At 43.2% G+C, this 26,870-nt stretch overlaps 1 protein-coding gene across 1 annotated transcript in view; it reads left to right on the forward strand.

The window, feature by feature from the left end:
* The window catches only part of LOC121275677 (WAS/WASL-interacting protein family member 3-like), a 250,186-nt gene that overhangs the window by 199,734 nt on the left and 23,582 nt on the right, over positions 1 to 26,870 (forward strand). Inside the window, exons 3-5 of the mRNA XM_041183202.1 lie at positions 20,681 to 20,813; positions 21,348 to 21,461; positions 24,771 to 25,592. Coding sequence (XP_041039136.1) covers positions 20,681 to 20,813; positions 21,348 to 21,461; positions 24,771 to 25,592 — 1,069 coding nt within the window. The remainder of the gene's footprint in view (positions 1 to 20,680; positions 20,814 to 21,347; positions 21,462 to 24,770; positions 25,593 to 26,870) is intronic.

The following is a 26,870-nucleotide window of genomic DNA, read 5'->3' on the forward strand; positions in this document are numbered from 1 at the left end:
GACATCATCAGTGCTATCAAGCGGCACTTGCTTAGCAATAACCTGCTCATTGACGCACAGTTTGGGTTCAGCCAGGGCCACTCAGCTCCTGACCTCATTACAGCCTTGGTTAAAACATGGACAAAAGAGCTTAACTCCAGAGGTGAGGTGAGAGTGACTGTTCATGATATCAAGGCCGCATTTGACAGAGTGTGGTATCAAGGAGCCCTAGCAAAACTAGAGTCAATGGGAATCAGGGGGCAAACTCTCTGCTGATTGGAGTCACACATAGCACAAAGGAAGATGGTTATGGCTGTTTGATGTCAGTCATCTCAGCTCCAGTACATCATTGCAAGAGTTCCTCAGGGTAGTGTCCTCAGCCCAACCATCTTCACCTGCTTCATCAATGACCTTCCTTCAATCCTAAGGTCAGAAGTGGGGATGTTGGCTGATGATTGCACAATGTTCAGCACCATTTGCGACTCCTCAGATACTGAAGCAGTCCATGTTCAAATGTGGCATGACCTGGACAACATTCAGGCTTGGACTGACAAGTGGCAAGTAACTTTCGCGCCACACAAGTGACAGGCAATGACCAACTCCAACAAAAGAGAATCCAACTATTGCCCATCGATGTTCAATGGCATTACCATCACTGAATCCCCTATTACCATCACGCTGGGGGTCACCATTGACCTGAAACTGAACTGAACTAGCCATATAAATACTGTGGCTACAAGAGCAGGTCAGAGATTAGGAATCGTGCGACGAGTAACTCACCTCCTGACTCCCCAAAGCCTGTCCACCATCTACAAGGCACAAGTCAGGAGTGTGATGGAATACTCCCCTCTTTCCTGGATGAGTGCAGATCCCACAACACTCAAGAAGCTTGACACCATCCAGGACAAAGCAGCCCACTTGACTGACACCACACCCACAAATATTCACTCCCTCCATCACCGACACACAGTAGCAGCAGTGTGTACCATCTACAAGATGCACTGCAGGAATTCACCAAGGCTCCTTCAACAGCACCTTCCAAACCCACGACCACTACCATCTAGAAGGATAAGGGCAGCAGATAGATGGGAACACCACTACCTGGAAGCTTCCCTCCAAGTCACTCACTACCCTAACTTGGAAATATATTGCCGTTCCTTCACTGTCGCTGGGTCAAAATCCTGGAACTCCCTTCCTAACAGCACTGTGGGTCTACCTACACCACATGGACTGCAGTGGTTCAAGAAGGCAGGCTACCACCATCTTCTCAAGGGAAATTAGGGATGGGTTCTCTTTGAATAGAGAGTCTCAGTGATCTCATTCTCTAAGTCATGCTGTATTCCAAGGGTAATGTTTACCAGTGCATGCATGCCTGAAAGCTACCGGTTTGTGCAGAAGCCTGGAAGTGAGTAAAAATCCTTCAGCACTCGGCACAAAATTGCCTGTAGGCTTTTGCAACTACAGAAAGCATCAAACGCTTTCAGTGAGTGCCAGAAGAAATCAAACAGCAACTAATGTCTGTATAGTTGATGATCCCTTTAAATATTGCTGAATGCATGCTCAGCTTTGTGGGGTTAAGAGAAAACATGAGCTGAAGTGTTGAACTTCAAAATGGTATTGCTGCCATCAAATCAGCATTGCACATTGATTGATGTCAGGATCTGCTTGCTTTTCATACTTTTGATGGATGTTCACTGCTAGCTCACTATCACACTGGCCATTAAGGCATCCAGCGTGTTCACCATACAAGTGTGAGTGTGCCTCAGATGGCATTTGGGAGCTCTAAGGGCACTCACTACATCATTAAATGGTGCTAACAAGCCCAATTTCTCAACCCATAGCCTTTTGCACCTCCTACTGGTTACTACTGCTAAACATCACCAAAGACTTAACATTTTACCAATCCTTGGAGAAAGGGGCCACGACCATCTTCTTGACTCCTATTTTCCTACTTTAGTTAGTGCCTTGCATTTACCAGCTGCTGTGTTGCTCAGGCTGAATATAATAGTTCATGTTATAACACTTGATTTCTCGACAGTATTTTCTGTATACTCACAATATCAATTTACCACTAATGGCAATTCAAAGTATAAATCAAACACATTGCAATCTTTGAATTAAATAGCTGAAAAAAATCAGAAATTAGACATGTGACCTATAAGATGTCATATGAAAATACTGACACATTACAATTCTATAAACTTGCTAATCAGCAGACAGGACTATGGAAGCCAATACGCATAAATAGGTAATGGGCCGTAACTTCCGATGGAGTGGCAATTGAGTCAGATTGCCACTCCGCTCGAAATTACTTACCTGGAAATCCAGTTGATCCTATCATGCCTGACCTCCCGAGGCTGGCCGGGCAAGATCTGTGTAGTGCAGCGCGCTCCCATGGCCTACAGTCATGGGCAGCCCAGTCGGTTAGGTAAGCCACGCCCCCTTTTGTACGGCACTTGCTGCCATAAACTAGGTAGGTTTAAAGGTCCAGCCAAGTATAAAGGTCTCTGAAAAGCCAGGGAGAAGGTATGTGGGTAGGTTTTGGAGAGTGGGAGCCAGGCCTGGGGCTGGGGTGGGGGATGCCGGGAGTAGGAGTCAGGCCTGAAGGGGGGAAGTGTGGGGGAGGTGGTGATCAGGAGTCGGGGCCTGGATGGGGGAGGTTGAGGGGGATGTTGGGCCAGGAGCAGGGGTGTAGGGGTTAATCCCACTGGGTTTGAGGGCTAGTTCCAGGGGAGTGGGATGGGGTTGGGTTGGGTAGGGTAGAGCGGGACTGGTGGGTGAGACCCAATGGGGGATGGGTAGGGGGGGTAGTCTGTTGAGTGAGGGCAGGTCAGTGATATAGTTACCCAGAAGCTAGAAATGGTTTTAATTCTTCTAACTTTCTCTGTATAACTTTTGCTGTAACACAGTCGGAATCATCTGAAGTTTGCGATTTAAATCGCATTTTTGGGTAGTTCCCAGTGCAGGGCAATTGCCCATCAGAAACTAGAACCTTACCAGGGAACGTACAGGGAGGGGGAAGATTCCCCAGTGCACCTTTGGGATATCCCCCAGATACACTGCCCTAGAGTCTGGAACTTATGGCCCAATATATTTTGTTGTGCAAGAGATACTGTTGAGATGGACAATGATTTTTGGCACAGGAGGCGGTCAGTCAACATGATTTTGGAAATCAAAGAACCTGATAAATGTCTAGAAAATATTCAATGCTAAACACAGTCGAGGCATACATGCTAAACATCTACTTTCTATGCTGAAGCCGCTTTTTCACATATTCTGTTCATACCTGTGATTAGAAATGAACAGAATTGTATCGCTTTGTCCCTGTGGTTAGCATCTTCCCAAGCAGTTAGCTGATGCACTGACCAGCCTCAGCTCCTCCTCTTAGTGTGCTTTTATTAGCAATTGGTCTGGTTTCCAAATCTGTATATTGGAGATGAAACCTCATGTGGGACCATGAGCTCCTGCTCAGCGGCCCCCAGCGCCACCACCACCACATACACTGCCTGTTTCAGCTAAACAAAATAAGTGGTAGCCATTCACTGACTCATTCCTCAGGGCAATGCCTTGACCAGTCAGGGTCAAGCTGCCTGGTTTAAATTTCAAACAATGCTTGGCAGTTAACTGTCAGTCACCATCAATGGTGCATTCTCCCTTGCAGTGCCACTTACCAACCAATCAGCACTCTCTTCACATAGTGTAAATTGTTGTTTTCCCCCTTATATTTGTATTCTTGCGAGTGCCCTGATGAGTGCAAGATGAAAAGCTTAGACACGTCTCTCTTTTTCAGCAATACTCAAGTTCTGTACTATCAAACAATTAAAACTCTTAATCTTTCAAACTGTAACATCATGTAATATAATTCCTCAGATTTCAATTGGTAGACAGTAGAATTTAAAGAGAATGTGAAGCTACTTAATTTAATTGCAGTGTAAGCTGCTTACAATGAAGTTACTTTAGCCAGATACATGTTACTATTTATTCAATATTGTTAAATTAGTTTTAACCTAATTATCATTATATGATACTTTGCTGTTGCTTTTAAACTTTACTATTCATACTGCTCAACCTGCCCATATCCTGATGCTTTGATACTTTGGAGGAAATTACTTTCTGGTACAGCAACCAACTGACATATATTGAACATTGAGAAACTTATTTTGACAGGCAGTACTGTTATTTCTAAGTATCTGTGAACAAAACCTAATTATATTGTGCATAGAGGTGACCTTGGGCCTTTAATAGGCTATACTTCAATAGGCCAGTTTTACTTTTCCTTGATAAACTAATAGGAAAACAGTTGTACAGAGCATTAACTTCACTATAAGGGTATTTATATTATAAATGATTGTCAGAAGTAGCTTGTACAGTACAAGAGGCTCAATATATTGTGATTTATACTAATACAAGAGGATCAATACATTGTGATTTATACTAAAACTATATTGAAGTGTTTGCAATAAACACTTTTAAAAAAGATAGTTATAGTTTTTATAAAATATTAAATTATAAATTACTGTACACTTTTACAACCATTTGGTAATGTAACGATATAGTTTGTCAAGCTTTGAGTTTGTCAAACTTGTTAAATAAACTGAAAGTGAGAAAGACACAGACAGTCTGTTTATCAGCACCACATCTGATGGAACCAATGCTAATTATTATTCAGTAAATTCAGTGTTCAAAGCATGTAGCATGAGATCTCCTTGTATTGCTCAGCTGTTCACTGGATAAACTTACTGAGTCATTGTGAGAACCTTGTGCTCCTATTTCAGTTAGCTAGTGTCACTTAGCCTCAACATGCCCCAGTTTAGGGGGCAGGAAACATCACTATTTCAGTTCTGATTGCTACCCCCTATGCTGAAAGGTAGAAAGGATATTCAGAACTGTAAAGGGTTATTGTTTCTACATTGCTAGTTCCAGTACACATGCATGACCTCTTTGTGAGGAACATATCAACAACTTGCAATTAAATAGTGTCTTCATCATGGTAAAACATTGCAGGGCATTTCACAAGGGCATAATCAGACAAACAAATTGACATAGAGCCGAAGAAGGAGATATTAGGAGAGGTGACCAAAAGCTTGACCAAAGGCATAGGATTATAAGGAGCATCTTAATGACTGCAAATGATGGAGTGAAGAAAATAAAAATGCAGAGGCCAGAATTGGAGGAATACAGAGATCTAACAGGTTTGCAGGGCTAGAGGAGGTTGTAAACATAGGGAGGAATGAGGCCATGGAGGGATTTGAACACAAGGATGAGAGTTAAAATTTGAGGGGTTGTTGGCGGAACTGGAGCCAATGCATTTCAGTGAGCACAGGGATGACAGGTGAATAGTATTTGGTGCTAGTGATTTATTGTTGAATATTTTAATTTAAAAAAAAAATTTTATAACTCATTCTCTAAACAAATCACAAACATTTCAATACAGACCTACCATCCCACACTTTGCATGTTTTGTATGAAACTCTAAATAGCAATAATGCGACATATTGGGGATAATTTCACAAGTTCATACTCCTGCCATAGACCTTGTCCCACCAGCAGCATTTGTGAATTCCGGCATGGTTAAGAAATGTGTGAGAAAGCATCTAAATTCTTGATAAGCATTTCCAGATGCAGTTCCATGCAGGGAACATTAACTTGTAAAACTCCCCTTGATGTGTATATTTTAACAGAAATCAAGCGCTGCATCAAGGAAGTGCTTCAGGTAATTTACTGTTCACTAGGCAAACATTGCAGTAATACACAGGTGATGTAAGACGTGTCCTAGCAATAATTTGCTTTAACTATATTTGGAGTACCATGATAAGGCTTACTTAAACTTTACTGTTGTATATTTGTACAGAGAATTTTCTTGTAGACCCCTCTCCCCTTGTTTTTGCTTTGCTTTATATCAGGTTAGTTGTGACAGTTAAAAAAAAACTTAAAGAAACTAGTGTCAGAAGAAATCTTTTTGTAATAATTCTACGGTATTGCAAGCACTTAAATAAATGCAATAAGATAGAACCCTGTGCAAATGTTGTTCAGGGAATCTAAAATGCTGCAATCTAAATAATTTTGGTTGTGTTTATGTGAAAGTAAGCATTCTACAGATCTTGTATACCGTAGAGCAAAATTAATAATGTCCAAACTGGAATCCCCCCCCCGCCGCCGTGCACAGTGATGCTGCAGTGCCATCATGAGGGTGTGACTTAGTGTAACAGCCAGTGAATTAAAATCAGAAGGCCTATATTTTCTATAAGGCAACTACACCAATAGAAGGATGGTGGAGTAAGGCCTAAGTCTGCCCAAACAGGCAACATTACATTTCAGGGAAGGGTTATCTACACATATAGCATAGGTGCATTGTTACAGTAGGTCAACTTCCATACTTATGCCATTCCAGAAAGGAGGCATTGGAGGAGCTGAACAACCATCTATTTTTAAACTGCACCTAACAGAGCCAGTAGACCTCCTGCAGTAAGTAATCAATCACCTGTGGGGTCAATTACATTCCTTTACTAAAAATGTGGGACCTTTGTAAGGTCTTCAGCAGGACTCATGCCAGCTGTCTACTAGTGAACGGTCCCCTGAGGCCTTATAAAGCCAGAAGTTCTGGAGTAACTAGAGTAGCATGGAAACTCTCCCAGACATGCTTACTTGATGTAGGAGGTGGGAGCAGGTGGAAGATCTGCACACCCCATTCCCATCAGAAAATGGATGGTGGCCACAAACAGGGCAATTTCACCCTAAATTGCAGCTGTAAACAGATGATCCACCTTCCAATTGTCCTGGCCCCAATCTGTGTGGGCAGATGCAACTTTTAGGGGCAACAGGGATAATCTTGACTTTGTGTGATAGTGTAAATTGATGATAGCTAATCAGAACTAAATGGAAATAAAAGTCATGAGTAATGTAAATTGGGCTGCCAATTTGTTAGGATCCGTTTTTCACTAGCGAAACACATCCCCACTATGTTACCTTGCTATATCTAGTAATTGTTTATATTTTAGATTATAAACTATGACCAGGATTTTCTGTAGCTACTGGTGTTGGGCAATTCGGTGGCATGTGTGGACAATATGGTGCGATTGGTTTCACAATGACATGAAACTATTTTGTGATCGTCCACTCAGTCCGTTCTCTGTCATTGGGTGTCGGGAACCTCGTTGTAATATATCAGCAAATCATTATTTTCGTCCCATCCCCTCCCCACCAACCCCCCTCGCTGGATCGTCTGCCCATGCCGGTGGGAAAACATGCTGACGTGTTTCACAACAGCACATAAGCGATGTGCACCTGGTGGGTTGCACTTCACTTGGGACTTCAAAGTTTTCTTGCTTACCTTGCTTCGGTCAGCACTCGCAGTCACCAGCGCCAAGTTTCACAGACAGCACCACATGACTTTTAGGGGGACTTACAGAAGGTCTTTACCTACCAGATCAGCCACGTGTGGGTGGTTTTTCAATGGCTACAAGACCAGTGCTTACTTGGCGAAGGGAAGAAGTGGCCTCAGGTAAGGGAAGAAGCGGCAGGTCAAGGGATGTACTGGTAAAGGAGGTTATCCCAGGGTGTGGGTCGGGGCACATACTGATCTATGCAAGTGGCCTCAAGATGGTGAGGCTGAGGAGGCAGTCTCCAGATAAGATGAGGCCAGATGGACTTGTGAGGATATGTGTGTGAGAATGGGTAGTGATGCCCCTTGAACTGGCAGTGAGTGAGATGCCAGTGAATGTGTGAGTTTAGAGTGATGCGATGGTTGCCATACCCTGGCTTCCTGGATGAGATCATTAATCCTGTATCTGCATTGGATGGCCAACCTCTTCTGTGCAGCATTGGCACTGATCACCACTTCTACCACCTCCCAAGCCTGGTTGGTCATGCCACTGCCCATCCTGCAGCCAGAGCGAGGGGGTCGAGGAAATTGCAGTGAGCCTCCACGGCGTCAGAAAGGCATTCCAGTGACGTATCACTAAACCTGGGGGCTGCTGTCTTTTTGCCTTTGGCGGACATCCTCCCTCCATTGTTGTGGGCTGGAAGCATTGAGATATGTGCATGCGGATGGACTTTAAATATGGCACCCGGTTTGATGAAGCAGCAAGGTGATGGCGTGGTGGGTGAATGAGAGGCTGCTCGCCATGGAAACAGCGTGTTTCTTGGGAATGCATAACTAATATGGTGGGTTTGGGAGGATATGGCGTGAAAACCCGCCATTGCGGCCAGCGCATTGTTTTACCTGCCCGCTACCACTTTGAGCAAACCTGGGATGATTCTGCCCCATGAGCCTAAAAAAGCTATTTAAATTTTAATGAGAGTTAATTAAGGGTTGATTAAAATTTTCCAGAGTTAATAAGAGCCCTGGTTAATTTTAATTTTTTGCTGATTCTTGAACTGGACTAAAATGTGCACCTTAACACGTGCGTAACACGCTATCCAGTAATGTAACAGAATCAATAATTCAGACTATCAGGTGTGAATTGCAGCAATGAGCCATTTAGGTAGCTGAAATAGCATTTGGCAGTGGCTTAGACATCAATATTACTAATGAATGGAGTGTTGCAGACAAAGGAAAGCGAGACATACTGACAAATTGCTGGAAGTCCTACAGAAATGACTCTGGGAGAGAAGGAATGCAGTTTCTGGTACTGATCTTTCCCACCCCCTCCACCAGCAGCAACTGGTGCAGCGGGCATTGAAGGAGGTAGTTAATAATGCAGGTATTGAGTCCAAATCACACACAGGCCGGCAAAATAATATAAGGAAAATGACAGACATAAAGACATTTGGTAAGGTAAGCCAACACTACTGTTACGCATCATATGTTCCTGTTGTATTAGTAGAGATACAAGTAAGGCATCTCTGTCAGCATTTTAACCATTCTACTTGGAAGAAGCAATGTAGTATGAGGAGTTGCCTAGATGTAGCACTGGCTCAAGAGTCCATGTAAAGAATACTTCGTATGATTGAGGAAATTGAGATATCATAATGATCTGTAAATAGGAAGTTGGAGTTACGTACTGTTACGCTTAGGATGGATTTTAAACAACCTGTGTGGGCATTGTTACGATTTTGCGGTTTTACTTGAGACATTTATCTTAAGTTCAGAGTCTTAGACCACTCCCATATGCAAGCCCTCACTTGCTATGACCCATAAAGGCACTTTCTGGGTCCTGTATCCAGGCAACTTGCAATGATCCCAGAAGTTGAATGCAAAACTTTTATTGACGTATGTTGGCTATCGTCTCCTCAAATGATGGGTTGAATTTTCCTAGCCCTGCAGAGGCAGCTTGGAAGTGGGGCTGGGAGCAAATTTTGAAAGCCATGCGTCGGGTTTTCTCCCGAGATATTCCTGCCTCTGAGCACTTTTTTGCTAAAGGCAGTAACAGTTACCCACCCAACAGCAGTGGGTAGCCAATTCTAATCCATTAAGGACTGACTGAGAGCTGAGGTGCAGAGACCACTGGGATTGTCCTGGCATTGGACTGGCACCCCTCTAAGGAACTCAGAGGCGGCTTTCCAGCAACTGCCCAGGGAACCAGCAGTCCCTCATTTCACTGGCCCTGTTACCAAGCTGCATGGATTCAAAGGCCACACACTGGGCCATTCCTGTGGAGGGGTTTCCCCTCCATTTTGAGGCACTGTTGTGCTTTCCCACCTGCCTTAGCGGCACCCACCTTTCCCAGTGTGACTGCTGTTTTTCTGGTGCTGCAGGTCCTCTGGTTGGCCATCCACCTTAGAAACCAGCCCACTGGACAGAGAACACGGGAGGCCTGTTATTTGGCTGCTCCAGGAAGATTCCACCTGTTAGCATACTTCTGAGCCAGTTGGAGTTGGAAATGGTCCCCAGGCCTGAAATTTTTTCAAAGAATGTAAGGTTTAGGCCAATCTTCCTCAATTTCAAAAATGGTAGAATAAATGCTTCATATCACTGTGGCTTAGCTATAAATTAACAAAGTCATTAAATAATAATGCATATTGTTACAATCCAATTGAACCTGTTAACATTTAAAGAAGAAGGGTGGGATTTTCCCAGGCTCCCCTTGTTGGGCCAAATGGCAGGAGGGAGGGAAGGATATGGTGGAAGATAGGATCGGTTTCATGTCGGCGTGAAATGATGGGGGGGGATCTTCCGCTACTACCCGCCATAGTGGCTCACATTCCCTGCCAGAGGCCGGCTGAAACCAATTTGCATCCCACTAATGAACAGAATGACTGACAGCGACCCTCCGTGCCCAATCGTCCGCAACGCCAGCAGCAGATCATGCCAGCCCAGTACATGTGGTGTGTAAAAGTTAGGACTTGCCTGAAGAAGTCCTTGGGCAGCTCATGGAGATCTGAACAGAAGATGCAGGCCTCCAGCAACCGTGGACCCTGGAACACCATGTGTAGCATTGGGTGGATGCAGCATCCACCACGTGGATCTTCTCCGCGCAAGCAGCATCCAAGGGGTGGTTGTTCTCATCACAGCAGCTTCTCCCAGGTATCAGACCTTCATCCAGAGACTTCACCCAGTGATTGGACCTTCATCCAGAGACTTTGTCCAGGGATTGGACCTTCATCCAGAGACTTTGTCCAGGGATTGGACCTTCATCCAAAGACTTTGTCCAGGGATTGGACCTTCATCCAGAGACTTTATCCAGGGATTGGACCTTCATTCAGAGACTTTGTCCAGGGATTGGACCATCATCCAGGGCCTTCACCTTGGTATCGGATCCTCCAGCTGCAGGTAGAAGGCTGTAGGAGGTACTGTTGGGCTGCGAGGGTCTGTGTGGGTGGGGTGGGTGATGGGGTGGGGTGGTGTAGTGCAAAAGAAGAGTAGGAGAGGAATGAAGAGGAATGTGGAATTTTACCGTATTGGGATCTTATGCTCTTGCTGAAGTCACTGGAGTTTCGAATGGCTCACTGCATTTCACAGCCCTGTTCTGCCGCAACAGGGCTGTAAAATTCCGGCCATGATGTGGGGGTTCAAGCCTAGAGGGGGCTGGGGAGGTTGGGGTCTCAATGTCAGCTGGAATGAATGGGAGGGTGGGAAGGGCAGTGGTGGGTTGTGGGTGGGGGAGGGGGTTGAAGGGGTATGGGGGGGTGCAGAGGTCTGAAGGGGCTCACAGGGAGGGGTTGGTGGAGTTTATCGTGGACTCCTGGGATGCAAACTGAGGGTAACTGTAGTAGGAGGGTATGGTGAGGGCTAAAGGGGGCAGACAGAGCTGGTAGGATGGAAGGGTTAGGGTGCGACGGTAACGCATGAAGGGACGCCGAGGGTTGTTGGTGGAGATGTGGAAATGGACACAGATTTGGGGGGTGGGCAGGATGAGGGCGGGCAAGTCAACGCTAACGGGTGGGTTTCTCAGGGAGGAAGGGGACTTCAACGTTAATCTGCATAATTCTGAAAGTGATGGGGCAGGTTTGAAGGGTAACGATGGGGAGGTCAAAAATTATACTGGGGATGGGTCAGTGGTTATGGGGAATAGGGTGTCAGTGACTATGGGAGGGGAAAAGGGGTTGGATCGAAGGTAGAACATCACTACCTCCATGGCTGGGCTGGTCGCAACTATGAAGAGCCTTGTGGTGCTGCATAGGAGTTGGGTCATTGGGATGGGCGAAGATGCAGGTAATTTCAACTGGACAATTGAAGGGGACCACCAGCATGTATTCGTCACAATGCTAGGGCTCTGGGACACCTGGGAGTTTGAAGGCCAAAGGCTCAGCGTGCACAAGACAATGCTTGCACATGGCTCACAAGCATCCTGGCATATACTTTTGCCTCCCTGCAGATGCCTCATTCCAGGGGATGGGATGTCCCCAAGAAGATGAAAGAATTGGGGGGAACCCTAAGCCTTAAGGAATATAGCTAAAACAACACCTTAGTATTATTAAAGTGAAAATGAATATATTTACAAAAGTTTGATATTTGTGATGTTCAATCACGCACCTGCGCAACCTATTGTGATTTCAGTATTACTTTTCCTTTCCCTGTCACTTCTTCTAAGTACTCCTCCAACATCCGCAGCAGGGGTGGAGGCAGTCTGCTGACCAGTTGGCCCTGTTGCCTTGGATGACCTTGGCAGCTGTCCTGTGGAGACCTGAGGCCTGGAGGGTCCTGGCCCTTTGGCTGTTCTGCTGTGGGCCGGCTGCTCCCTCTGTGATGACAGAGGATGATGTTGAAGGGGGTCACAGGCAAGGGGAATCCGGAAGGGCCGGACAACCTCGGAGTTCTGATTGGATGTTCGAGGGGTGCCCAGCTGCCGCTCCTTCTCCCTTTGGGTGCTTAAAGGCCAATGCCTGACTCCTTAAGGGGAAGGGACACCTGAAGGGAGGTGTAGCTGCCCTGTCCCCCTCTCACCTAGACATGGCAGAAGCTCCCCCATGGCTACAACAGTGGAGTACAGGCCGGCATGCATCTCTGGCCGAATGTGCTGGTTTAGGATCTTGATGGAGTCTGCTATCCTTCCCATGGAGACCTCGATGTGTGCGCATGTTGACAGCACTTCATAAGCCAGCAGGCAGACGGCCTCCTCCACCTCATGTGCCAACCTGTTGAGGGGCTCCAACATCTCTGCCAAATGTTCTCACGCCACCTCTGCCAACTGGGCTGCCTGCTCCTTGAATTCTGTCACTTTACTTCAGGTGTGGCTTACCCCCTCCCATTTTCTCCTTCTCTCGGTCGTTATGGCTTAACTTCTCCTGCTTAAAGAGAACAGAGAAGATGGGGTTGAGATGAATTGTATTTAGCACCCTTTTGTACATAGCTATTTCACATTTCTTTCTCATGCTTCCAGTCTTAGCGATAACCCACTGGTTTGTGTGGCATTTCATTAATGCCCTGCATGTTGTCCAGAAGGCACCCTCCAGGACAGAGAATCCATCCATATACAAGGATAAGACTCAGGCATTTCATTTGCGGAACTTGTTGGTGCCTCAGTGCCTGAGCCTTCTTCCCCCTCACCTCCCTCCCACAGTGGTCTCTCCACCTGCAGAGTGTATGGACTGCAATAGGACTGTGAGGCATGAACTTATGGCATTGTCGCTGAGACCCATGTCCCCTGTAACATTCATTGTGGTCCGTGTGAGCAGCTGAGGGTTCAGTCACCCTGGCAGTGTGAATGAGGTCGTCTATCCTCTTTCGGCATTGGAGGCTGACCTGCGCTGGAGGCTCTGGGCACTGACTGCGGCGGTGACCAGCTGCCATGCAGGGTTTGTCGCCCTGTTCGGCAGCTCCTCTCTTCAGCTGGGTACAGGACTTCACTCCTGTTCTCCACATGATCAAGGAGGATGCCCAGGGATGTGTTGCTGAACTTTGGCCTTGGAGCACCTTGTCCCCTTCTGTATTGACCTTGTTATTAAGTGCGGTCTCCGCTACATTGGAGAGACCAAACTTAAACTGGATAACCGCTTTGCAGAACACCTGCGGTCTGTCCGCAAGAATGACCCAAACCTCCCTGTCGCTTGCCATTTTAACACTCCACCCTGTTCTCTTGCCCACATGTCTGTCCTTGGCTTGCTGCATTGTTCCAGTGAAGCCCAATGCAAACTGGAGGAACAGCACGTCATCTTCCGACTAGGCACTTTACAGCCTTCCGGACTGAATATTGAATTCAACAACTTTAGATCTTGAACTCCCCCCTCCATCCCCACCCCCTTTCCGTTTCTTCCCCCTTCCTTTTGTTTTTACCAATAATTTATGTAGATTTTTCTTTTGCCACCTATTTCCAATATTTTTAAATCTATATCTTTTATGCCCTGTTAGCCTTTCTGCCCCACCCCACTAGAGCTGTACCTTGAGTGTCCTGCCATCTATTCTTAATTAGCACATTCGTTTAGATAATATCACCATCTTCAACACCTCTTTGTTCTTTTGTCTGTGACATCTTTTGATTATCTGCTCCTATCACTGCTTGCTTCTCCCTACAACCACACCCCCCCCACCTTAAACCAGCTTATATTTCACCCCTCTCCTAATATTCACTCAGTTCTGTTGAAGGGTCATGAGGACTTGAAACATCAACTCTTTTCTTCTCCGCCGATGCTGCCAGACCTGCTGAGTTTTTCCAGGTAATTCTGTTTTTGTCTTGTTATTAAGTTGTTGTCTGGGTGCCTTTTAAAAATGGTGCCCGGATATGACGGCGGGACATGCACCATCTAGCCCGCCCTGCTGCGCAATGCGTCGGGAAACCCCCGACTTTATATTTAATGAGGCCAGGGGCACATGATACCGCGCAAATTCCCAGCAGACTCCATGGTGGGAAACACTTCCCGTCCTCGCCCCTGCCACGGGACTTAGTCCCGGATGGGAAAATCCTGCCCGAAATCCCAAGACCCAGCAATTAACCAACAGAACTACAGGATAAGCTTTTAATGTTTTTAAATAAAAAACATACTTTATTGTATATCAAAAAATAATTAAAGTAAGCACTATTCACTTAACAACTATGTATATTATGAACTCAGTTTTACTTTTCATTTCCCCCTGAAGAGTTCCCTTATCTTGTGAAAACTTGAAAATGCATTCACTTTTCCTGGGGCCAACACAAAGGCCTGAATTTTGCACACGTCAGGTGCATGCAGTTGGCAGGCCCGGGAGCGGTCAGGAAATGGCCCCTGACTGCGATCGGCTTCCAACTGTAATTTCACGCTGGTTGGCCAATTAACGGTCAGCCAGTGTAGAATGCGCACTGAAAAGTTCAGCATTGCTAGGGTGGGGGCAGGAAGAAGGAGGGTGCCGACCTCACCGCGGGGGAGGGCGCAAGTGAGTGCCTCCACTGAGCTCCTTGAAGGCAGACAGCTTCCTCAGGGAGCTGCAGATCTCCAAGTAATAAAATAAAGCACAAAAATGCTGCAGAAAATGTCCATGCAGCATAAACAAGCACCTGAGAGCAGGACTCATAAAAATGCTGTCCCCAGATATTTATTTTTATTTTCTATCCTAATGGAGGTTTCATCCTGCCCTTGGATTTGGTTTCATCAAAAATATAAAGGCTGCCTGGCTGATTGGCCCATCCACCAACCATAAGGTTGGACGGGCCACGAAAACTCGCTTACAGTTGAGCCGTTTAAGGGTTTAATTGTCCACCTAATTGTTGACAGACGCTCTTCTGACTGCCACATGTGACTGCTGAGCAAAATATTGTGCGAATGAACAATGACGTCGGGACCCTCGCCTGACATCATCTCGCGCGATTTTACACCTGTTCGGGTTGGGTGCGCGCCTGCCTGCGGAATGTAAACTTCTGTCCCATGGCAATCTGGAATTTATTTTAATCCTCCTTATTATTCCAGATGTTCCTTGAGGTACAAATTTCATGGGATCCTTCCATTAGCTTTTGGTTAAGCAATCCTCCAATTTTCTTTAAAGACCTCATGACTTTGGACTCTTTAGCTCCTTGTCCTGGCTTTGCATAAACATAGATAGTTTTTTTTCCCAGTCTGTTCCCGCAGCTTCTGTATAGCTCTTTCCAAGCTAACTATGTAAGCTGATTGCTTTATGTCACAAGGCTCTGTGAGGACCAATGTAGATTTCTTCCACTAGCTGCAAGCTACAGCAAATCTTCCAGCTGCCTTTCTCTCACAAAACCCAAACTGAACTGCCTGCTTCTGTCAGCAAACACACACAGATAAATTAAGCAAAACAACCTTCTAACCAAGGCTCTACCCTGGATCAGAATCTCTATGAAAACATGGCATGCCTTGGAATGATTCAAACAGAAATGCAAACAAATTATTTTACGTTCAACACTAGTCTGCAACCCATATGAATACTTATATTGTTAATGGAGTTTTAAAACTCTTTCTCTAGACTCCCTAGCTCCATTACAAACTTAGAGAGAGATCATTCATTGTCCAAGTATTTCACTATCAACTCTGACCTTTTAAGATCAACATAGGTTAGCTTTTAAGTGTAAAAAAACCCACACTTGTTTGAGTTGCATCAGGGTTGCTAATTGGTTTCTCAGTTAGATGCTCCCATTTATTTGCAATTTAATTCCTAAAGCTAAAAGCTATATTCTAAAACATGTGAATTAAATATTTGCAACAACATGTAACTCTTTCGAGTACAAACACGTTTCCAGCTGTTTTTTCAGATGAAGTTACATTGTTTCATAATTTTGCCATTGTGAGATTTGAGCTCTTGATCTTAGGGTTACAAACCCAGTACCATAACCACTTGGCTATTTAGGCCAAGCTACAACAACATGTAAATGGAAGCAATGAAACATTGGACATTTATAATAGGTAGACTTCATGATACATCTTGGATTTACATCAGTTGCTTTAAACTGCATTGTAAACTCAACGAGGTGAAATGCTCCAGAAGATTTTGTGGCACATTTTATTGTCAAAGTAATGGTGAGGCCAATCACATTTGCCTTTATTTGTGTAAATGGTACTGCAAATTCAGGCAAGGAGCAGGTGCATATTAAATGCAAATATTCAAAAGTTGCTGTTCAAAGTTGTGGTGCTTCACCATTAGCTTCACAAAAATATCATTGTTGTCTGCCTCACCATTGATGGCATTGAATATCATGAAGTTGCTTAATTTTCACATAAACACAACCCAAATCCACTGCAGTTAATAAATGCTGGGAATTATTACTCCTTTAATGATGTGATCAGTGTTAATTACTGTCAATCAACCTCGTTGGCACTGAAAATTAACCATAGCAAGAGGGAGTCTCATTTCTCCAGGTTTTGAGATTTTCAGGAGAGTTTAAAAATGTTAAAATTTATTTTTTACTCCTTTCTTTTTTCTTGCTCATTATCTAATCTTTTTGCCCCTCTCTTTATTTTTTCTTCTTGTGGCTGACTTGACTTTGCTTTAACCACTTTAATTCACCACCACCCCCCCCCACTTCTTAGTTATTCCTCTGTTTATTTCCCAATCCTTAAATCTCATTGGTTAAGGAGATAGACTATTGCTTTCCTGTTGTCCTAGATGTACTGTTCCCTTCACTGCAATGTCATCCGCTCACACTTTCAGCATCTCAGTGGGCAAAATTGTTTTGAGCTGAAGGATGTAGCAAAAGTCTAGCTAATGGAAGATGCTCCAGCAAAATCCAACCCAATAGGTTTTATGTGTCAGTTTATTAGTAATTGTCTGTAGAGCTTCTCTACTTTTTGTCTTTCTGATGGATCAACACAGATGACACAATTTAAATAAGGCAAGCTGAGAAGTACTTTCCAAGAAATGGCTAGAACAAAGAAAAAAAGTAATATGTGTCCCTAAAAAAAAAAATGTCAAGCAAATAAATCTAAAACTAAAGCCCACAACATGCTAGTATTTGAATTGAATGATGTACTTCTCCTTCCGATACCTCCGGGCAGAGTTCCTTGCATGCTTGCTTATCAGAAATTGTCATCATGTATAACTTACCTGATCTCTTTAAGTCTAACAAATATGTTCCTGATGATTATTCTAGGTTCAGAGACATCCTGCATCCTTCCTGCCATCTCCTTCCTCTATAACACACCCAGCAGTTCTCTGAGGAGCAGCCATCCATTCCATAGATTGCATTTTCCTTGCCTGCACTCCATAAGCAGTGCTTCCAATAATTTGATCGTTAAAATGTTTTTCCTTAACTGTTTATGCTCCATATTTCTATACTGCATACATAGTAACATTTGGATAAGTTTGAGTCAGTGTGTTTGATCTTTTCAGGTCCTTTTCATACTAGGTATTTCAGAATTTGTAAGTCAGTACTGACCAATGCATGGAATTCAGTGCCGCTTCATCGACCTTGCTGCAATAATCTTTTCTGTGATTGAACATTACTAAGGTCTGCCATCTGCGGCCCACATGCTGTGTAGATTGGAAATGTATTGGGGTGGGCTCTGGCTTTCCTGTAATGATAGGCTAGTCCTTGACTTTTGAAAGAATCTGAAAGGCCTTTCTTCCACTATTTAGAGCCCAGGGAAGCCAGGGATCATTTGAAAGCACAAAGTTTCTGGCAACTTGCAGACCGAAGTTTCAAATGTGATAAAAGTATTTGCCATTAAATTAATAATTTCCTTGAATTCAATTCTTACCCAAGTGTCAACCCATAATCTCTTTAATATAAGAAATGTTATAAACTCGGCTACTCCTATTAAGTTATCTCCCAGTGGCTTCAGGAAAGCTGGTGGAAGGCTGCCTTGCTTATGTTGGAGCCCTTGAGATGCTCAGGGCTGGCAACCTTAGGGAGTTCGAGCCCTAGAGTGTGACTGCAGACTATAACACTTCACTTGTTGCCAGGCATCTTGGCCCAGCTGGTTTTCTTGGCATCTTGGTGAATTTTTGTGTAGGGATTAGCAAAGGGGTCAATATGGTGACATTCTGAGCAAGGGCAATGTGTGCTGCTCCCATTGGGTTTGGAATATCCTTCCCACTGATCATTGGAACAGTAGAAAATAGGAGATGATTGATACCTTTTCTTAATTCTTTCATGGGGTGTGGGTATCACTGACTAGGTCAGCATTTATTTCCCATTCCTAATTGCCCTTGAGAAGGTGGTGATGAGCTGCCTTCTTGAACCGCTGCAGTCCATGTGGTATAGGTACGCCCACAGTACTGTTAGGAGGGATTTCCAGAATTTTGACCCAGCAACAATGAAGAAACTGGGATATATTTCCAAGTCAGGATGGTGAGTGGCTTGGAGGGGAACTTCCATGTATTGGTGTTCACATGTGTCTGCTGCCCTTGTTCTTTTAGAACAAGTGGTCATGGCTTTGGAAAGTGCTGTCTAAGGAGCCTTGGTGAATTCCTTGAAAGTCCCTAACTGTACAGTCCACCAATTCCTTCAAGGTGGAGCATACTTCAGAGCCCAGAATCTGGGTGGCAGCTGTTTGAACTTCTGTCAAAGCCGCAAAGGCTGGTAACACAGACTCCTGGTGTGAGGGACCAGGTGAAGTGTCTCTTGAAAGTGGCCGCATGATTTCAGGTACATGGCAGAGTGCTGATGTATAGGAGAGGATGCCATACAAAATGGAAGTGGACTCCTCCATATTTTTATCAGTGGTGTGGAAACACCTTGACAGGCCTTTCAATATCATACAATTGTTTAAATACTTGAAATCTTTGCAGGAAAATGAGGAAAGAGCAGGGGAATGGGGCTAACTGGATAGCACTTTCAAAGCATTGGTGCCAGCACGATGGGTGGAATGGCCTCTTTCTGTGATATATGATTCTATGAATTCTTTGTTTGCTGCAAGCTGTTTCCTTTTCATGGCTGGGTCCCTGAAGTCAATATTTCTGTCTTGCTTAGCAAAACTGGGAGATGGCCTTCCTCTCCGGCAAGCCATCTACTGGGCTATCCCCACCATCTGCTCAATTATGATGACTTCCAGCTCATTGCTCATAACCCACCTAGAGTGCCAATCCCTGCGATGGTGTTTGATAGGAATAAAGTGTGCGAGAGTTCATTCTCAACAGGATTGTCCTCTGAGGTGTCTTGAGGGGCTTGCTGCTGATAAGGACCTAGAGGAAAGAGAAAAAAATACAAGGATTAGCACTAGCTGAAAAGTGGCAGGTGACAGACTTCATAATGCAGCTTAAAGTTATCATGTGACTTTTGAGCTACATGAAGGGGCAAAAGTCAAAGTCAGTCTGCTTTGATAAGCCACCAGGTCTATTTCTGTCTCTTGCATGTGCTGCATTTTTCCCTGTCAAAGCTGTCAAGAGATTTAACTCTGCTGGGCTTTAAATTTAAAAAAAAGTGTGGAGTTGAAGGAAAATCTGTGCTTGCTATTATACTCTCTGTTGACATAAGCCTGGGGGATATAACTATAGGATTTGTGCTGCATGACTCAATTTACCACCTAACATTATCACAGTGGAGTACCTGTTAAGTAACAAAGTGTTTGGCAGCTTCAAGTAGCTATAGAATAGAAAGATTTGTTTTTATAAGAGACTAGTTAAAGGAGTGTCAACGTATAGATTTTTTTTAATCAATGAGACTTTTTAAAAATTGTGACTTCATCCATAGGCACATTTATTTTATGTCAGCATGCTCTTGAGGATTTCCCATGGTGGATACTAGGCAAGTTGGCATGGAGGGGGTAAGTGCAAGATTGGTGGGTGGGGACAGGGGTTGATATGAGTTGGCACAGGAGCTATAATGAGTCATAGAGATGAGTGGGGTCATGGGTTGGCATTGGGGGTATGAAGGGCAATTGGGGGTGTGTGGGGGCATTAATGGCATAGAATGGCATTGATGAGGTATGGGGAGTGTGTGGGGGGATGAGAGCTGAAGGCTGGAGAGATGTTATTTGTTTTAATCATTTTTAAAAATAAATTCAACAAAGTGCCAGAGCACAATGCAGGCCTTCCATCCAGCCTATCTCCGTACACGACAGCCTCCGCGCTCGTTTACAGTAAATTCGACTCAATGTAATTTGACTCATGTATCCTGGCATAATAATCAGAGAATAATTACAAGCCTATAAGTTATATGAGAGTATAACTGAAACAAACTATCTTCTCAAGGAAAGGCACTTACTAGCAGGCCCAAGGTTCTCCAAGCAGTAGAGATCCCTTAAAGTTATGGGTTTGTAGACACTTAAAGCTGACTTTGGTAAACTGACAACTGTTACTGGATGCAATTTATCTTATAATGAGACCACGCTGTAGTTTCAGTTTAATCAGTATTTTAATGTAAATTAAGATTCAACTGTTTTTCTTTTATCTTTCTGAATTTTAAGCTTTATGTGAACTCTAGAAGAATCATAACGGGTTACAAATTTCCTACAGGCACATGTACAGCTTCCCAAACAAACCAAAGATGAACTAAAAGGACGGAGTGCTTTACTAGGAGATATCCACAAGGGATTACAATTGAGAAAGGTGACACAGGTCAATGACAGAAGTGCCCCGATCATTGACAGTAAGTGCTTTACTCTGGCACTACTTCACTTCTGGGGTTGTTATACACAACTCAGCTTTTATATACTTAAACCTTAACTCTGTTGAAGGGACTTAAGATGTATGTGATGATGGGGCAATGCAAAGATGGTAATGTTTTACATAAATTTCTTGATTCGTTTATTTCATAAATTCATAGTTACATTTTTCTAACATATGAATAAAATGAATTAGTAATTTTAAGTTGTAAGTCAGTGGTAATTTTGTGAGCTCATGCTCCTAAAGGAGAGCCTCTTCTATCAAAAGTATATACCAGAAATTGCAGAAATGCAACTTTCTGACTATTTAATTAAGCAGAAAATTTGGGAAAATTTATAATAATTTATAATATTTATAATAAGTTTTAAGAAAATTCTTAGGAAGTTTTTTTCTGTTTCGAATACATTTCTGTAAATTGTCATTGCGATTGCCACTATCTTAAAGGAAGTTCTGATGGGTGTGGATGCTATAGAAGTTCCAACTATAATCTAGACAATTTATTTCTATTTGTCTGCAGAACCCAAAATTGGAAATGGAGCTTTGGGCGGTGGAGCAACACCAGCCGCTATGGGTGGCTTATTTCAGGGAGGATTTCCTGCTCTCAGACCTACAGGACAGAGAGATGCTTCAGGTAGTCCTGTAGGATAACTTAAAACATATTTGGGGTAATCTTGTGATATTGTATTCTTGGTCTGGAGAGTCACCTGCCTAGAGTACTTTAAGGTAATTTGACGATTTGCGCAGATTTCCATTTTGTATTCCAGGCAGGTAAGGTTCTGATGAAGAGTTATACGGACTCGAAACATTAACTCTGTCTTCCTCTCCACAGATGCTGTCAGACCTGCTGAGTTTTTCCAGCTATTTTTGTTTTTCTTTCAGATTTCCAGCACCCGCAGTATTTGCTTTTATCTTAGGTAAGTTTCTGTGTTTGGAGCACAACTACTCCTAATAATGGATACCTAGAACAAGCAACTAACTTGAAGATTCAAATGTTGGGCTGTCAGATTTTTGATTTTGTTACCTGTTCAGCGGAGTTGGAATTCCATATGCACCAATGTTCCACTCCTGACCTGGGCCAATTTTCAGGGATCAGGTTCATTACCATATTTTAGAACCTCAGTGGGATCCCTGTTTCCATTGAGTGACACAAGTAATGAAAGCAACAGGCCTTGGGCACCTATGGCAGTGAATCCATTATTAAGGAATTTGTAGCAGGGCATTTAGAAAATCATAATCCAACCAAACAGAGTCAACATGATTTTGTGAAAGGTTTGTAAAAATTTATTAGAGTTCTTTGAGGTAGGGTAGATAAAGGAGAACCAGATGCAGTGTATTTGGATTTCTGAAGCCATTTGATAAGGTGCCGCGTAAAAGGTTGCTACACAAAATGAGAGCACATGGTGTTTGGGGTAATACATTTACATGGATAGAAGATTGGCTAATGAACAGGAAATGGAGAAATCATTTCAGGTTGGCAAACGGTAACCAGTGGAGTGCCACAGGGATCAGTGTTTGAACTTCAACTACTTGCGATCTATATTAAAAATTTAGATGAAGGGACTGAGTGCATTGTAGCCAAATTTACTGACGATACAAAGATAGGTAGGAGAGCAAGTTGTGAGAAGGACAAAAAGAGTCTGCAAAGGGATATAGATAGGTTGCATGGGGGACAAAAAATTGGCAGATGAAGTATAATTTTGGAATTGTGAGGTTGTCCACTTTGGTGGAAAGAATAGAAAAGCAGAATATTATTTAAATGGAGAGAGACTGAAGAATGGCTATCAGATCGTACTTATTTATTTCTATTTGTGCTCTCAGTTCATCTGTTTTGTTTTGAATGCTATATGCATTCAGATGTAGAGCCTTTAGTTTTGTCCTTTTATTATTTTTGTAGCATCTAGCCATTTCCACTGATTTACTCTTAGATTTGTACTCTCTGTCCCTTTCTATTATGGTTGGTTTATCATTTCCCTCTTCAGTATCTTTCTCTCTTACCTTGTCTCTCTTCTTTGGTTTGCCACATATTCCCAAATTTGATCCCTTGTTCCCACTATTTAGTTTAAAACCCTCTCTACCTCCCCAGTTATGTGGCTTGCTAGAACACCAGCCCCAGCATGGTTCAGGTGTAGTCCGTCCCAATGGTACAGCCCCCACTTTTCCAAGTGCTGGTGCCAGTGCCCCAGGAACCGGAACCCACTTCTCACACACCAGTCATTGAGCCATGCATTCATTTATTTAATCTTATTTTCCCTATGCCAGTTTGCACATGGCTCAGGTAATATTCAGAGAATTTTACCTTTGAGATTGTGCTTCTTAATTTGATGTCTAGCTCCTCATACTGACTATGCAGAACCTCCTTTGTTCTACCTATGTCATTGGAATCTACATGGACCATGACAACAGGATCCTCCCCCTCCCACTGTAAGTTCCTCTCCAGCCCTCAGCAAACATCTGGAACCTTGGCACCGGGGAGGCAACACAGCCATCTGGACAAACTTCATTTTAAAAGAAAAATGAATCAGAACTTGAGCAATGCCATAATACCTATTAACTGACCCATTACAATTGGGACATTTCAACTTCAAGCAGTAACTATGAAAGAAAGCAATGCTCTCATGTAAAAGAAAAAACTGATTCCTGTTGGTGATACTTCATATACTGGTGTCAAACTAGTAGCTCTCTCACCCATGGTGACAGAGGCCCCAAAATTCCATGGACCCTGCTTGCCTGCTGGATGTGCAAACCATTGACCTTGTTTCAAATGACCGAGGCGAGGTCATTAAATAGTCAGAGCATGCTGTCCATGCTAATAGAAGCATATCATAGTCACATGTCCCAAGTGAGCTCTTGAAAGATTGGTACAGCACCCTGTATCTCTGATGAAGAAAGCTTACAGGCCTTTATTGGGCAAAGATTAATGCCTCAGAAATTATTTATTCATTGTAGGGGAACAAAATTGACCACTTTTAGGATATTAGACGTTAAATCTCTGAGATTAAACACCTTTCCTCCTTTGATGTTGGGCCTGACATGGAACCTATGCTTGTTGCCAGTAGTAGTTTGTTTAACTGGGCCTATTGAAGGGTTGTGTTTCCTGCAATTTCTTGGAATGACTATAAGCGACCACAAAGTCTGTCCTGTCACGTGGGAAGTAGGTGGATGACTCGCCTGCTCATACCTGAGAGATTTGAAGGTTGGTTGTGTGTGATGGAAACTGTCCAGTTTTCACCTCAAATTCCTTTGCTTGATTGAACTACTGTCCATCCTCCTGCCACCCCAGAGTGGCCTGTTCCACATGCTGATTGGGCGGGGGAGAGAGTAGATTAGTATTTTAAAAATAAATAAAATTCTGATTACCAAATGTAACTAGGGTGGATTTTATAAAAAATTATATGTTTTTATTTATGATTAATTTATTTTTACATTGTGTGCATTTGAATTTCCAATTTGTTCGTGGGCGGTATCATCATCAGCAGTGTGATGTTAGAAAACTATCCTTTTAATGCTTTAAGAAAAGTTATAGAATTCCAGCTATAAAGATCTTTATTCTTATTCATCCTTATTATGATACTTTGCGACACAGCCAGTAAGCTGATATTACTTAAATCAAGGTAAGAATTTCTTTAGTTACTATGTGTAGTGAAGTTGTAAATGGGTTGATGGAAGTTTCCTCTCACATTAGATTTCTAGTGACATTGTGAAGATTTTTTTGCAACCTGCTTATGATTTTACTAGAGATATGAAAAAAAAATCTTCACAAACTCTTTTAATATTATTATGCATTTTAATACTGACCCCACCATATTTTTTACCTAATCTTCGATTGAAGATTTGATAACTTAATTTTGTACGAAGTGTAATAGTTTATTGTAGTCGATTTTAGCTAATAAAAATTAGATGTAAAAGTCTTTTTAATAATAGCTGTGATTTTTGATTTCAGAGAGAGGTTCCAAATCAACCGTTCAACCTCTCAATATGAAAACGCAAACATCAAGATACCCCGTCCAGAATGACAGTACAAGAAATGATAAAAGTGCATCCAACCAACTTGATTTACCTAAAGTGCAAAGGGCAATTCAAGGGCATCTTAATATGTCTGCTGCTATGCCTCCTCCCCTTCCTGTAACTCCCCCTTCAAGTCAGAGTAAATCCCTGTCATTGTGTCCCTCTCCCACACCCTCTCCTTCTTTCAATAATAAACCTACAAAAACAACTCAGTCGTCTCCCCCTCCAGTTGCTCCTTCTCTTCCTCCCCCTCCCCCTCCCCCTCCCCCTCCTCCTATGCTTGCAAGAGTTACACCATTTACATTTCAATACACACAGCCACCACCATCTCCACCACCTTCTCCTCCACCTTCCCATAATTTCCAAGACCAAACTTCAGATTTCATGTTTCCTGCTCCACCTCCACCTTCATTACTATGTATTGAAGACTCTACAGATTTTCCTCTTCCTCCTCTCCCTCCACCTCCACTACCACCAGTTCCTTCCTTTACTCCTTACAGTAAAACTGAATATGCTCTACCACCACCTTTTTTATTGAGCAATATAGAAGTTCCTCCACCCTTGCCACCAAAATTGCCCAGCTTTTCTAAAAAGCCAAATATGTCTTCAATTTCTCCTCCTCCTCCTCCACCAACACCACCACCACCTCCACCGCCACCATTCCCTGCTTATGGCCACCCTGGTTCAAGTTCATCATCCAGTCAAACATCATATGCAAACCAGCTGTCTGCAAGGGAAGGCCCAGCTAGATCTGGAGGTAAGAACCAGTAGATTATACAGCAATAATGGTTCTATTAGTGGTATTGCATTGTCTGTTGCAGTGAACTGTAACTATAATAGATTAAATCAATTACGAAAACAAATTTAAGATCAGTTTCTCTAATGGATTAAGCAAAGCAGTTAACATTACAAGAAATATTGATTCATGTTACTTCTGGGCTTATAACAGGGTAGTTTAGAAAAGTGTGGAGTTGGGAAAAGCAACATTCTGCTAAGAAGTCAGTACATTTCAAATAAATCCATCTGAATTTGAGAAAGCTTCACTGCAGACTATTGGTGCTGATGTTCCACAAGGTTTGTGCATTGCACTATAAGACGGCATCTGGTCTCAGTTCAGCTTATTTTTTTTTATTTATTTATTTCAGGTATTTACAGGGTATTTTCAGCAGTTCGGCAGCAACTTCACCAGCCAGAATGTTTATTTGTAATCTTTCATTGAGCAGCCAACAGCTGGAGGGGGAGGAGGTTGAGTCATTGCTACTAATGGGAAATCAGGGAATGGCAGAATTAACTAAATTGCTACTTTGTATCCATTTTCACAGTAAATATGAGGATAAAATACCAGACTAAAAATGGTCCCCAGAGTTTAAGTCCTGGAGTCCAGGACCAGGTAAGTGCAGGGTTGCTCAGGGCGGAGAGGGCAGGTTAAGCCTGGGGGGTGGGGAGGCTGGTGGGCAGAGCAGGGTTGGGGATGTTGTATATATAATTGTTACGAGCAGAGAGATTTAGGAGTTCAAGTACAGAAATCATTAAAAGTTAGTGGATAGGCACAAAAATAATTCAATGGGCTAATGGAATGTTGGAGTTTATCTCAAGAGGGCTGGAGTACAAAAAGGTGGAAGTTACATTACGGCTATACAGATCTCTGGTTAGAGCCCATCTGGAGTACTGCAATCAGTTATGAGCAGGACACCTCAGGAGGAATATATTAACCTTGGAGGAAGTACAGTGCTGAGTCACTGGAATGACAAAGGGTTAAGTTTTGAGGACTGGTATATGGATTAGGTTTGTATTCTTTGAATGTAGAAGATTAAGAGATGATCAGGGATGAGCTAATTGAATGGTGAAGTGGGCTGTTGGAGCTGAATCATTAACTTTTCTTCCTGTGTTCATCTTTAAGTCACTTGCAGCTTTTCTACAGTTAATGTATCTAACTTCTCCTGTGAATAAAATGACTCAGGTGGTTGAATTTCTCTGTACAGATATGCAATCAGCATGCTTAAAAACTGCAACACCTACTATGAATTCTGCTATG

This window comes from Carcharodon carcharias, chromosome 3 (genome assembly GCF_017639515.1).
Source record: "Carcharodon carcharias isolate sCarCar2 chromosome 3, sCarCar2.pri, whole genome shotgun sequence".
Lineage (NCBI taxonomy): Eukaryota > Metazoa > Chordata > Chondrichthyes > Lamniformes > Lamnidae > Carcharodon > Carcharodon carcharias.